The 13,958-nt window shown below is 47.4% G+C and overlaps 1 protein-coding gene across 8 annotated transcripts in view; it reads right to left on the bottom strand.

The window, feature by feature from the left end:
• TTLL11 (tubulin tyrosine ligase like 11) overlaps nucleotides 1-13,958 on the bottom strand; it is a 272,684-nt gene that overhangs the window by 34,579 nt on the left and 224,147 nt on the right. For 6 of the 8 annotated variants that reach the window (XM_077968073.1, XM_028834888.2, XM_077968075.1 and 3 more), the window contains one exon: nucleotides 6,898-7,004. In XM_077968073.1, the coding sequence (XP_077824199.1) occupies nucleotides 6,898-7,004 (107 nt within the window). Of the gene's footprint in view, nucleotides 1-1,882; nucleotides 2,131-6,897; nucleotides 7,005-13,958 lie in introns of those variants that run through there. The other 2 variants (XM_077968074.1, XM_077968079.1) reach the window with 1 other exon arrangement.

Genomic DNA, 13,958 nt, shown 5'->3' with positions numbered 1-13,958 from the left:
TGGGTGCTGTGGAGCAGGTGAGATGGTGCTGGGCCCAGCCTGAGCACTGCAGGAGGCTCTGTGAGGAAGGGGGCCTGGGCAGTGGTGAGCAAGGTTCCTGCAGAGGTGGGGGCCTGAGGGGGCCGGCCATTCTGGCTGGAGTGAGTGTGAGGCTAGTGATGAATGAGGACGCAGAGTGGACAGGGGTCCATCTATCAAGGCCCTGAAATGTGCCAATGTTCTTCCCTGGGGTTGGAATTGTGAGACCAGTGACTGCAGGCAGCTGGGGGCCGGCACAGGCCTGTAAGTGATGGGAGCGGGCAGGGTTCCCGCTTCCCACAGCCATGGCTGAGGCTGCCAGCACCACATTTCCTCTGCCTTCCCCAGCCTCACTGTCCCCACTGTTGCCAGGGTGGGATGAGAAGGACCTGGCACTCTGCTGGCCACAAAGGAAGAGTCTGTTGTGGCCACGTCCTGACTCTCTCATCTGGCTGTAAGGCAGGCCCTTCTTCCCATCTCTGTCCCCAACACCTGCAGAGCAGCTGGCAGGGGTGCCCCGGAAGCACTTCCCAAGAAAGTAGTGCAGTAGGAGCAATGGGATCATACTAGGGGCAGCCCTGCTTCCTGAGCATTTTCCACAGGCAGACATGGCCCTGAGCGTTTTCTGTGTTTTGTTTCATTTCATCCATCCCAATGTTTCCAGGAGGCAGGCACCATTATTATCTCCACTTTACACATGATGAACTTGAGGCTTGGAGGAAGTTACCTAACTTGCCTGAGGTTAGCTAGCAAGTGACCAAGCGCAGATTGAAAGCCCAGTTTGTCTGATTCTGGAGCCTGTGACTTTGGGTATACAGCAAGTCAAACCAAGGCAGCCCCCGGAGGTGGGCATGTAGCTCACCGAGCAGTGGAAGAAATATTTCTTATTTTGGTCAAAGAGCACTCAGCATATGTCAGATATTAAACAATGCCATTCTTAGATTTCCCTCTCCAAGCAAGGGGTGTGTGGTGTTTGAGCTCTCATGGGAAGGGGAGGTGGGGAAGACACCATAGTCAGTTTTTTCTTCCTTTGCTCTCATGTTCCCTTCGGTTACTGAGAGGGACCCTTAGCTTATATCTTAAAATAGCAAAAACATCTGACTTTGAAGTAAACAAAGTTCAGAAGCCTCCAGATGTTGGTCTTTTGTTAGATGGACAGGACACTTGGTTGCCCGGCTCAAATGTTACCTTTGCAAGTAAAATGTTTGTCTCTCACAGCTGACACCAGTGATTTTGCCTTTAATTGCCGAATCTTGATGCTGTCCTCGTCTCTTACCATGGAGATGTGAAAGTGATAAGAGGGAGCTCCTGAGTGCAATTTACATGAAATAAATGCATCTTCTCTGACAAATTTGTTTCTTTATTTGATTCTGGGCAATGAGAGGGCTAGTTGAGGGCTATGACATCCCAGTTTTGCTGATAATATCCTCATTTAGAGTTCTGTGTCTTGCTGGAAATTCTAGAAGTGAAAATTAAAATCCTTATCTTTTTCTTTTTTAATGACAATTACATTGGCATCCTGGAGAGCGTAAGCTACATGTTACTAAATTCCATCAAGCTCTTGAAGAGTCATTGACATTCTGACAGAGGTGAAGGCAAGCCCATTTTGGGAATGATGAACCCAGGGTGCAGCTGGGGGGTTCCTTAGGTGAGGAGAGCCACATATTAGATTTAGGTCACTGTCAAGTCCTAGCTTTTGTTTTGCGTAGTGAGTTTGCAGATACTTATTCCATTACTAAAAACAGCTAATTTTAAAAACTAACTAAATAAAAGTAGGCTACGTGTGGATCATGATGGAAGTGTCTCATGAACCAAGGGTAATGGTTAATCTAATTCTATGCACCTGAGGTCTAATAAAACACAAAACAATCAACAGCACACTTATTTAAACTGATTATTTGAGGTTTCGATTTCATCATGTGCATGCTTTTTCTCACTAGTTTTGATTTTTTTCCTAATTATTTTAAGCACCATGTTTTTCTTCTCCATTTCAATAGCAAGGTTCCCTTTTGCAGGTTGTTTTTGTTCATAAAGATCTCAAGCATCAGGGATCTGGTTAACCCCTTCGGTGTGTACCAAAGTCTTACAATGGCAGAAGGAAGGTCTGGCTGGCTTCAGGAGAGGGGAAGATGCTTTAGCACTTTGACACAGCAGGCACTGGGTATGGGTGATGATCCAGTCCAACTGGGCATTCAGAGGAGGGGAGGGAGACTCTGGCAAAAAGACCACCTCTCCTCTGAGCCACGGTTCTCACACTCGGGACTCCCTGCTTTGAGGATGCAGGGCATCTTTTATTTTTGCATTCGTCTGCTCATCAAACACTCACTGGGCACTGGGCGAGATGCTTTGCATGTTCTAGGCCATGTGCTAAGCCCTCGAGGATGCAGAATGCACAGTGGGTGGCTTTTCTGGGTCACAGCATGCTACATGCCTTCTATGCATTCTCTCTTAACCCTCACAGCAACCCTCCTCTGTTGCTTCCCCCCATGATAGCTCTGGTCGCATACTATTGCAATTGTCAACTGTATGTCATATTCATTTGTGACTGAGAGACACTGGGTATAATGGAAAGGGCAGTAGACTCTGAAGTTAGACTGATTTTTATTCAAATACTAGGGTCCCCACTGTAACATTTTTTTTAGATGCAGGATCTCTGTCACCCAGGCTGGAGTGCAGTGGCACAATTGTAGCTCACTGCAGCCTTGAACTCTTGGGTGCAAGAAATCTTCCTGCCTCAGCTTCCCAAGTAGCTGGGACTATAGGCAAGTGCCGTCATGCCTGGTGAATTTTTAAGTTTTTTATAGAGATGGGGTCTTGCTATGTTGCCCAGGTTGGTCTTGAACTCCTAGCCTCAAGTAGTCCTCCCATCTCAGCCTCCTAAAGTGCTGGGATTACAGACATGAGTCACTGCTACTGGCCCCCACTGTAATACCTGACATGTCTGTATAATTTCACCTCTTTCAGGCTCAGGTTTTTCATCTGTTGAATGGGAATAACAATGCTTATCCCACAGGATGGTGCGAGAAGGAAATGAGGTAATTCATAGCAAGCATTTTTTTTATTTCTGTCCCATATAAATGTTCAGTAAATGGTCCCTTTTTTTCCTTAAGAGGCTAGGATCTGTACATAATTTATCTTTATATCCCTGCAGGGCACAATGCCTGGTAGCATGTTCAGTAGCTGTTAGTTGAGTGGATGAATGAATGAATGAGTACGTGTTCCTTGAGTATGAGAACCCAGGCTCTACCATTCTTCACAGGCTTCTTTCTTTTCAGCCCCCAGCAGCTGTGGGATGGGGAAAGCCATCTCCCTCAGCACGGCACCCACACCTCCAGCCAGTACCTAACTGGATCTGAGGTTCTCAAACCCCTCGGCTCCACACCATGGAGGGAAGAAAAGAAGACCCTCTGGCCTTTCTGCTGACACTTGGCAAAAGGAAGAACAACCACTCAACCACAGACTTCTCCTTTTGCTACTCAGTAGCTTCCTGAATGGTCCTAAGAAGTTGGCTGTCTCCAGATGCCCCTCTCCTTGAGAATGAGGGGCTTGGACCAGCCTTGAGAAGGAGGCAAGAACTGGGCCCTGGCTGGCACCAGCAGTGGCTACTGAGACCATGGGCACAGAAGGCTTCCCATGCATGGCTTTCATGCCCAGGCCCACTTTCTAGACCCCCAGGCCCTGTTATTTCCTTCCAGGAGTGATGAAAACTCAGAGGATGGAGGAAAGGGAGACAAGAGGTTGGACAGGCACCCTCTCTGCTCCAGTTCTGTCCTCCCAGCAGGCCCTGTGAGTTGACTTTTATCCTCCTGCTGCTGCCGTCCCCTCTGACTCCTGCCTCACGAGCCCCAACCCTCTGTATTACTTAAGTGAACAAGCACTGCTTGTGTAGCCCTGGATGGGGGAAGAGCACCCTGGGCGAGGAGGTAGGAGGCCTGAGTTCAAATGTTGCCTTCCTTTGCTACTCCCTGGCTGTGGGAGTTTAGACAAGTCACTTTTGCTCTTGGAACCTTAGGGTGCACATCTGTAAAAGGGGATGCTGTTGCCCAACTTGAAGGCCTGGCAAGAATTTGCAGTGATATATGCACAAATGAAGTAATCTCAAAACTGCTGTTACTACTGGTGATGACTACTCCACCTAGTCAGGGGCTGAGAGGTCTGGCGAAAGGCCTGGGAGATCCCAACCCTGAATTTGCTTATCAGTATGTGCTAAAAATAAGAATTTTTCTCATTTCCATAGCTTGGTCAGCAGAATACAGAGACCCAGGCAGACCCCAGAAAACCTCACCGGAGCTTGAATTGCGGACAGCCCCTGTGGATTCCGCTTACCGGGAGCAATTTAAGAGGCAAACAAAACATGAAAAACTACTCAGAATTAACAATGGGCCAGATGGTAATGCTAGTTTGCAGCAACAAAACATGATAAATAGCTTCCTGCTGCTACTCCTGATCAATTTCAATATTTAATAATTCCACTGCCACCCCCACCCCCTCATCTGGCCCCCTCCGTGGGATCCTGGATGACTCCCCACATTCAGCTCACAGAGCAAACGCTTCTTTGCTTTCTGAAGGTGTCAGCAGAAAGTGCCGCCGCTCGATTGTCACATGAGCACTCTCAGTCCTCGGAATGATAATTAATCTGCCTACTTCTCTTGAAGACGCTCCATCTCACGCCTCTCCTGGTTGCCAGGGAGGGCTGGAAGGGAGCTGCCAACTGCAGAGATGCGAGAGAGGCACTCACCTTGTTGATTCAATGACTGCTGCTATTTCCTGGGTTTTGCTTTTGACTTAAAGAAAAGGGAGCTGTAGGGAGCTTGGTGGTCATCTCACTCTAGGACAGTTAGTAGGAGAAAGCAACCCGAAAGAGGCTCGGGTGGATTGGTGTTTGAACCTTATCCACTAGCCATGCTTCTCTGGGCCTCAGTTTCCTCCTCTGCACAATGGAGATAATCATATCTACCTCTAGGAGAATTCTAGCCGGTGCTGCACATGTAAAGTGCCTGTGGAGTGCTTGGCATATAAGAATTGGCCAAGAACTGGCAGCCGGGAGCATCATTACTAAACATGAAGCCAAGCGGCAAATGATGCCTGAGCACCGGTGCCCTGCAGGAAGGACGGGCTGCGCCTCTGTGGTTGGGAAGTTTCTGGCCCACATGGGTGTAGGGCAGGACTGCCTAGGGGTGCAGCAGCTGCCAGGCAGACGGCCCCCAGGATTCTCCCCAAGGGGTGTCCAGTAATAAGATAAACTGGCTTGCACCAGTCCTTATCAGCAAGGACTCCAAAGACCTCAGAGCAACCCTGGAGAGCAGGGATTTTTGGTGCCATTTTACAGATGAGGAACTGGAGATGAGGAGTTGGAATGACTTTTCATGCTGACAAGGGCAGGAAATGGCATAATCAATTCTAATCTGGATCTCCCAACCTGACTTCAGGTCCTCTCCGCAGACTCATAGGAGCAAGCTGCCCCACTCCTCACGACCCGGTGCCTCCCTTCTGTGCGTCCCTTTTGGAGGGAGGCAGCCAGAAGAGGGGGTGGCGTGGGTGCCGGGCTGCTGTGGGCTCACAGGTCCTGTGTGATCTCTGTCACCTGAGCTGCAGTTTACTTGTCTGTGAAATGAGACTCATAACGCCTACTGCACTGGTTCACCAGGGCATTTAATGAGGAAATATGCATGAAAGGACCTTGAAGTTTTGTGATGAGCTGTAGAAATATCAGTTATGGTTATTATAATTTTTTTAGAAAAACACCCTCTGGACTGGGCGCAGTGGCTCACGCCTGTAATCTCAGCACTTTGGGAGGCCAAGGCAGGCGGATCACTTGAGCTCAGGAGTTCGAGACCAGCCTGGCCAACACGGTGAAACCCCGTCTCTACTACAAAAAATACAAAATTAGCCGGGTGTGGTGACTCGCACCTGTAATCCCAGATACTTGGGAGGCTGAGGCAGGATAATTGCTTGAACCTGGGAGCCGGAGGTTGCAGTGAGTTGAGATCATGCCACTCCAGCCTGGGCAACAGAGTGAGACTTCGTCTCAAAAACAAAGAAACAAAAAAACAAAAAACAAAAGAGAGAGAGAAAGAGAGAAACACCCTCTGTGAGGAAAAAGATAGGAAACTCATCCACCTGAAGGTGGGTTCTTCTCACAGAACCCTTCACCACAGAACCTAGATGATCAAGATCAAAATTTCTTGTGTGGTATTCAAGGCTTTGACAGCTCCCCTAACCCCATCTCTACCCCTTCTCACATCCCTTTTTGCTCTAGCCCATCTGGGCTACTTGATACGATCTAAGCTCAACAGCCTCTCCTGTGTCCATGCCAAGGCCAGGCAATAGCCCTGCCAGAGTGTCTGTCCCAGCCCTGTTCACCAGCTGATCCCATACACCTTTCTCCTGAAGTCTTCCTTGGCCCTCCCTGGATGAGGAGCTCCTCCGCTGGGTTCCCGGATAGCTTCTTTGAGCTTCTCTCCCCCACAGCCAGGCATCCTACTACCCAGCATCATTTCCTCATCTGCCTCCCAATGCTACAGTGAATTCTTTCAGGACAAGAACCAAGCACTATATCTTCCAGCCCACCCAAGGCTGGGCCCAGCACATGCTCAGGAAATGTGTGTGAGGGGTGAACAAATGAATGAATAACTGAGTGTTCCCAGTATGGATGGAATCTGAGCCTTAAGCAAAGGCAAAGAATGCTAACGGTGGCATGAGAATTTGGTGGCAGACAATGCTCCAGGATTTAAATTCAGCTCAATCCCTGGATGATGTCTAGATCTGATGGCATCATCTTCTTCCCCCATCTGAACCTTTGACAAGAAGGAACAGAAAATATACCACCCACGCCTGTCAGGACCCCCACAGGCCATGGCAGAGGCATTTATCAGGTACCTGAGTCCCGCTGATCCAGGGTCATGGAGTTCCACCTCCGTGTGATGTCAATGTAGAGGATGTCCACGGCGGCCATGGACAGGCTGCTGCTGCTGAGTTTGCAGTTCCTGCCAACAATGGGAAGTGACATGTCACTGCCAGCCTGAAACCTGTCCAGTATATCTTTCCTCCACTCCTGTTAGGGACTGAATGTTTGTGCTCCCCAAATCCATAGGCAGTGCAGTGCCTACTGCACTGGTTCACCAGGGCATTTAATGAGGAAATATGCATGAAAGGACCTTGAAGTTTTGTGATGAGCTGTAGAAATATCAGTTATGGCTATTATAATTTTTTTAGAAAAACACCCTCTGGACTGCGCGCAGTGGCTCACGCCTGTAATCTCAGCACTTTGGGAGGCCAAGGCAGGCGGATCACTTGAGCTCAGGAGTTCGAGACCAGCCTGGCCAACATGGTGAAACCCCGTCTCTACTACAAAAAATACAAAATTAGCAAATCCTAATACCTCCAAGGTGATGGTATTAGGAGGTGGGGCCTCTGACAGGTGATTAGGTCGTGAGGGTGGAGCCCTTGAGAAAGGGAATAGTGTCTTCTAGGAAGAGACACTAGAGAGCTTGCCTCCTCTCTACTCTCCACCATGTGAACATAGAAGAAGGCGGCTGTCTACAAACCAGGAAGTGGGTCCTCACCAGACACTGGATCTACCAGCACCTTGATCTTGGTCTTCCCAGCCCAGAAGCATGAGAGATAAATGTTTGCTGTTTAAGCCACCCAGACTGTGGCATTTTTGTTCTAGCAGCCTGAACTAACTGACATTGTCTTTGTTTGGATGGTGCTGGAATATCCTCCCTAACCACAGCTGGAACTGCTGCAAGGTGACCAGCATGGAGCAGTAGAAGAGAAGGCATGATGTAAGCAAGTTAGATCCTTGGGTTCCTGTAAGTTCAGCCATTTGGTTAGTTAGAGGTCTAACGGGCTGGAAAGAGCGAGAACTTTAAGAAAGCAAGTCTCTTTTTTTTTTTTTTTTTTTTTTTTTTTTGAGACAGAGTCTTGTTCTGTCGCCCAGGCTGGAGTACAGTAGTGTAATCTCAGCTCACTGTAACCTCTGCCTCCTGGGTTCAAGCAGTTCTCCCTACCTCTGTCTCCCGAGTAGCTGGAATTACAGGTGCCCACCACCACGCCCAGCTAATTTTTGTAGTTTTAGTAGAGACGGGTTTTTGCCATGTTGGCCAGGCTGGTCTCGAAGTCCTGACCTCAGGTGATCCGCCTGCCTCGGCCTCCCAAAATGCTGGTATTACAGGCGTGAACCACTGTGCCTGGCCAGGACAGCAAGTCTTGAGTTGTAGCCTGGCTCTGCCACTTGAAGGCTGCATGGCCCTGGTTAAAACATTTCACCTTCCTGAGTCTCGGTCTTTATTACAGTCATTGTGTGTCAGCCTGACCTTACACAGCAGTGTGGGTCCCTGTCTGCTCCAAAAGGGAATGAACTCCACATGTCAAGAAATGCCCCCATGCACGTGTCCTATCTCTCAGTCTCCAGAAAGAGGAAGGGAAGCTGGGCCCTTGGCGCTGCCCTCTCTTGCCAGTGTCCAGGTAGCTGACGGTGTCATGCTCAGATGACCCAGGGATGACAGCATGTCACCAGTACAGGCTGAAGCCATCACCACTGTCCAGAAGCAATTTCCCACTGGAAATGCTCACCAGCTGAGTCCCTGAGGACAAATCTACAGACAAGGGCTCAAGGCTTCTGTCCTTTACTCATCTTAATCTGCCACCTGAAGATTCTATATAAGCCCCTAATCAGCCACACTAAGCCCCAGATTTATAGAGCAGAACAGCACAGGCTGGGTCCTCGCTGCTCTGTGCGGGCTGACACAGCATTGCCGGGGAGGTTCCTCATTCCTGACTTTAGGGGAGTCATCTGGAATTGACAGGAGGATTGTGGGGGGCGGCCCCTGAGCTTCAGATGCTCCACTTGTTTAGGTGCAGGGAGGCCACAGTAACCAGGTTTTCAGTCTGATGTCAGCACTGGTGCTCCCTGTCCACGCCGCAGCAGGGGTGTTTAGAATCCTCCTACTCCTCCCCAGCCTTTTTTTTTTTTTTTGTATGGAAATATGGAGTGGAGGGTAGTCTGGTATGCTGAAAAGAGCATGATTTAGATTTAGGCATCAGACAGATTAGGATTCAAATCCTGACTGGAACCTTTTCTAGCTGTGTGGCTGTGGGGAATTTACTTAAACCTTCCGTGCTTTTATTTCTTGGGCTCTAAAATGAAGGTAATAATACCTGCCCACATGGTTGTGAGTACATGCCAAGAACCCAGCATGGTGCCTGTCACCTGGTAGGCCCACAGCAATTGTGAGCTCCCTTCCCCAACTCTCTCCCCCTTTTCCCTTTTCTTCTTCTAGATCTAGAGTCATCTCATCCCAGAGGCTGCCTGGAGCCAAGTGAGTGACTCTGCCCATTGTGGAGAAATGGAGCGCACCAGTCTGAATGTCTGTGTACAAGGCTTGGGCTCTCTGTTCAAACTGGAAGCAGCCCTTGGCTTGTCCAGGTGCACCCCTGCCTTGGACAGGATTTTGCTGGGAGGCTTGTCCCAAGGCAGGCTGGATTTGTCCAGGGAATCCTGAAAGCTAGGCCTCCGCGCCAGCTGTCAGGTTGGCTGAACTACATTCAATGCTGCTTTCAACTTTTCAAACGAATCCACATCCACTGCCTCAGCTAATGATGAAGTGGCTCTTTGATTTCCCATTTGTCATTATCCCTTGTGTGAACAGCTCTGTTAGGGACTGGACAGGGGAGGGGTTGATTGGCAAGCAGGGTTGGGCATCAGAGTCCCCTCTCCAAACCCAAGCACACCCCTAATGACGGTGGCTGGGCGTGTGCCCCGCATGGTGCCCAGACAAGCCTGGTGCTCCTTGTATGCCAGCACACTTTCTTGCCCCCTTCCTCCCTCCTCCCTTCCTTTCTTCCCGCCTATATTTCCCAGGCCATCAATGCACACCCTGCTTCCTCCTGGGCTCCTGCTCTGTATTTCAATCCCAAGTCACGGTGGCAGACTTCAAAGCACATCAGCACACAGTTATTGAGCCCCAGTAACCACATGTCAATGGACGCAGAGGTTTTCACATCACTTGTCACCAAGACGGCTATTTACTGGGTTCTGTGGGGGACGATGATCCAGTCTCTCCCAGGGTATTCTAACAGCCTGCATTGCTAATTTACAAAGCTTCATTAGGAACAGCCACAGTGTCCTCTAATTATCATATCAGTGTCCTCTGGGCTACCTGCTCTTCCACAAGACAGGAGCGCTGCCTGGCTTGCTCTGTGGGTTAATGGAGTATTAAAAGGGAAACCACACTCACCAGTGGTATATAGTTTTTTTTTTTTTCTGACAGGTAGAAAATAGAAGTGTCAAACCTCTAGCAGGAGCCGTAATTTAAAACAGAAATTCTCCGTTTATTCCCTTTCCAAGGTAACTCTTCCTCCCTAGTGATGCCTGCGAATACAGTTGATTGCAACATCTGCTACTGGGACAGAGGAGGGATCCATGCTGGCTGCGGTAGGCAGGAAATGCAAATGCCTTAAAAGAATCTTGATTCTGTAGGCATTTCTTGGGCACCATCTGTATGCTAGGGCTTTTCTTGCTCATTAGCTGTCTGGATTTTAACCATTCTTTGAGGGTGGTATTCCTAGTACCATTTCAATGAAGCATATGCTGAGGCTCAAGAGATGGGACATGACTTGCCCAAGGTCACACAGCTGGAATTCACATCTAGCCCTTCCTTGGAAGATAAGAGTAGTGGGCTTGGGAGCTGTGGGGAGGTGGCCCAGTCCAGGGCTGCAGGAGGGATTCAGGAATCAAGAAACCAGGTCTCAGGCCAGGGACCAGTAGGTTGGAGTCTCTAAAGCACTCCTGTTGGAAGCTTTGGGATATGGGGCTGGGGCTAAGACAACCAGGGTGCTTGGATTTGCCCTGTGGTTACCAAACATTCTCAACAAACTCAAACAGGAAATGAATGACTCCAACGGTCAAGATATCAAGACTTTGGAATGAATTTTTCATCCATCTATCCACTCAATGAAAATTTATTTGTGCCCTCTCTGTGTAGGCAGTATTCTGGGCTTGGACAGCAAGGAAGAGCTGAATGGGCCTTGGATACCGCTCTCAGAGACTGTACGTGATCTTAGAGTCTGCAGTAAAAATGTGGCTCTTAATCATTGAGAACAGTTTTCCCTTATGCCTGGGGATGCAGTTCCTCAAATGACTAATGAGTGGAAGGATAAATTCTTCAGTGGAAGAAAAGTCCGAGAAATAGGGTATCATGAGAAGCCAGAAAAGTTTCTAGGAAAGGATAGGTTAAAAGTGTGCATGGAAAAGATGAGCTTTGGAGTCAAATACACACGAGTTTGAATCTTGGCTTTGTTGTGTAACCTTGTGCAAGTCATGGAAGCTCTCTGCATCTACATTAGCAAATTTCAATTTGTACAGTGAGAAAAAGACTGTTCACCATACAAGGATCTTTTAAGGACTAGCTCAGTGCCTGGCATGCATGGGGAAGTGGCAAATGGCAGTTCGCATCCTTCCTCTCTGATGTAGAACCAGTTTGAAGAAATTGTGTGTGTGTGTGTGTGTGTGTGTGTGTGTGTGTGTGTTTCCCCAGAATCAAAGGAATTTGGGCACATATGATGGGAAAGAATCACAAATCATTTAAGTTCATTAGGAGTCCAAATATAGAAAGATTTGAAACGATCATTCTCATTTCCTCTTAACAACTACTGACATCTCATGGGAAATTTAGGAACCAACTTTTTCCACTCCATAAAATCCTATTTATAGAATTTCTTTTGTGTTCATCCTTCTCTGTGCAGAAAAGAAGTTTTGTTGTTGTTGTTGTTTTTTCTGGAGAGGATTCTATAATGTGAAAGTTAACAAATGATCAATATTTATTTTTTAAAAACCACACTACCTAAACATCTAAGGGGGCAAGAAGACAACTCCAGTTTAAAAGGTATGGCTTTGAAAGGCCATTGATATCCAAGGCGTGCAATACGGCTGGAAAAGGATGGTCACAGAAGCAGGGGAGATTAGCAAAGTCACTGAGGAGTTAATGACAGAGGGGGAAGCAAGGCGCCTTACGCTCCTATTCTAGAACATTCTAACACACCATGTTGCCTCTGAGAGAATAAAGTCCCCCACAGCTATCCATTATGAAGCATGTTAATATAATCTTATGATAAAAGGGAGTGGAAGGGGAAAGGGGAAAGGAAGAAAAACCTAGGAGGAGGCCCAGGATCAGAAGCCACCCAGTGGGAGAACCTCACATGAAGCAAATGCTTGCGGTACAGAGAAGCTGCTGCATTTCCTAGAAATAAACCTGGTTTTGGCAAACTGCTTAATTTCTGGGCTGCCATCATGAAAAATGCAGCATATGCAAATTGATGTCCAAGTCTGATGTGGGACACATTTGTAAAAATTTTCATTTGTGAATTACATAGATGCCCCCCAAATCAGTAATCCAATGGAAGAAGAATGACAAAAATGCATCTTCCTCCAAGATAGCCATCAAGCTGAAAAATCAATCAGATACTGTCTATTTCTTGGGGAAAAGGTGGCTTCACACCCCAGCAATTATTATAAAATAAAATGTTAAAAAAGAAAGAAGAAAAGAGGCACTTAATTCATGGTAATGTGTGCTACTATTATGTGCCTCCTGAGGAAGTGACATGAAAAGCCGGTTAGAGAGAGTTAAGTCTAGACGAGAGAAGAACAGTTCATTATTTCTCATTTCTTGGTGAAAAAGAAAAATAGAATATGGCCAGACTGGCATTAGCATAATTCACTCCGAAAACTGCTGATCTATGCAGCACATTATGAGAGATGGACACTGGAAATAAATTCAATCGGAGTGTTTATTATTTTCTTCCCTCTAGTTCTCTTCAAGGAGCTTGGAGAGAGAGAGTGGGTAGAACAGATGAAAAGCAAGTTCAACTTCTGCCATTTGCGTGGGAGCGCTGAGAGGAGTGTATCTCGCCAGCGAATATGTCTTTTTCAAAGTGCTCCTGAGAAGGGCACTTGGTTTGATTTAACATATGGCATAAATATTATTAATTCATAATGAAGCAAAATTTAAACCAAAGTGGAACAGAGAGAGAGAAGGGTTGTTAGCAAGAGAAAATTCATGCTGTTAAATTTAGCCGGCAAGACTGAACATACTCAGAGAAATCTAAAGGCAGAGAATCTCATCTTTTATGATTAGGTTGCTGTTAGGATTTTCTGGTACAATTGAAAAAGAAAAATCCGGCCAGGTGCATGGCTCACGCCTGTAATCCCAGCACTTTGGGAGGCTGAGGCGGGTGGATCACCTGAGGTCGGGAGTTCAAGACCAGCCTGACCAATATGGTGAAACCCCATCTCTACCAAAAACACAAAAATTAGCCAGGTATGGTGGTGCACGCCTGTAGTCCCAGCTACTCAGGAGGCTGAGACGGGAGAATTACTTGAACCTGGGAAGTGGAGGATGCAGTGAGCCGAGATTGCATCGCTGCACTGCAGCCTGGGCAACAGAGCAAGACTCTGTCTCAAAAAAAAAAAAAAAAAAAAAAAAAAAGAAAGAAAGAAAGAAAAAGAAAAACCAAGAAAAACTTATTAATGGTTGTGCAATGCTTTCTCCATTTCTTCCTGCATTCTTAATTACTACAGACATTTGTTGGGAAGGGAGGGAGGAGGGAGAGGAGCTCAGTCTGAGTCCCTGAGCACTGGCTGCCTGGTCCCCACTTGAAGAAGTGGTTCTCAGTGTCACGGTCACCATGGCTCCCTAATGAGCTTGGCCACTGATTGGGAATGATAGCTGCAGGACCTAATAGTCTCTAATGTGGCAAAACCTGGGTTTTCATGCAAATGCCCTTAATTGTGGAGAGCAAAAGGGTGAAAAGTCATAAAGCCTATCACGTAGAGACAGATTTGTGGCTATATTTTTTATCTCACCTGGTTCCAACCTGAGAGCATTTTAGGAATCTTCTTGGTTAGAACCATTCTCAATTCTGCTTTCTTTTCAAGAGGC

The sequence above is a fragment of the Macaca mulatta genome, chromosome 15 (assembly GCF_049350105.2).
Source record: "Macaca mulatta isolate MMU2019108-1 chromosome 15, T2T-MMU8v2.0, whole genome shotgun sequence".
In the NCBI taxonomy this organism is placed as follows: Eukaryota; Metazoa; Chordata; class Mammalia; order Primates; family Cercopithecidae; genus Macaca; species Macaca mulatta.
This window is presented reverse-complemented; position numbering and strand designations above follow the sequence as displayed.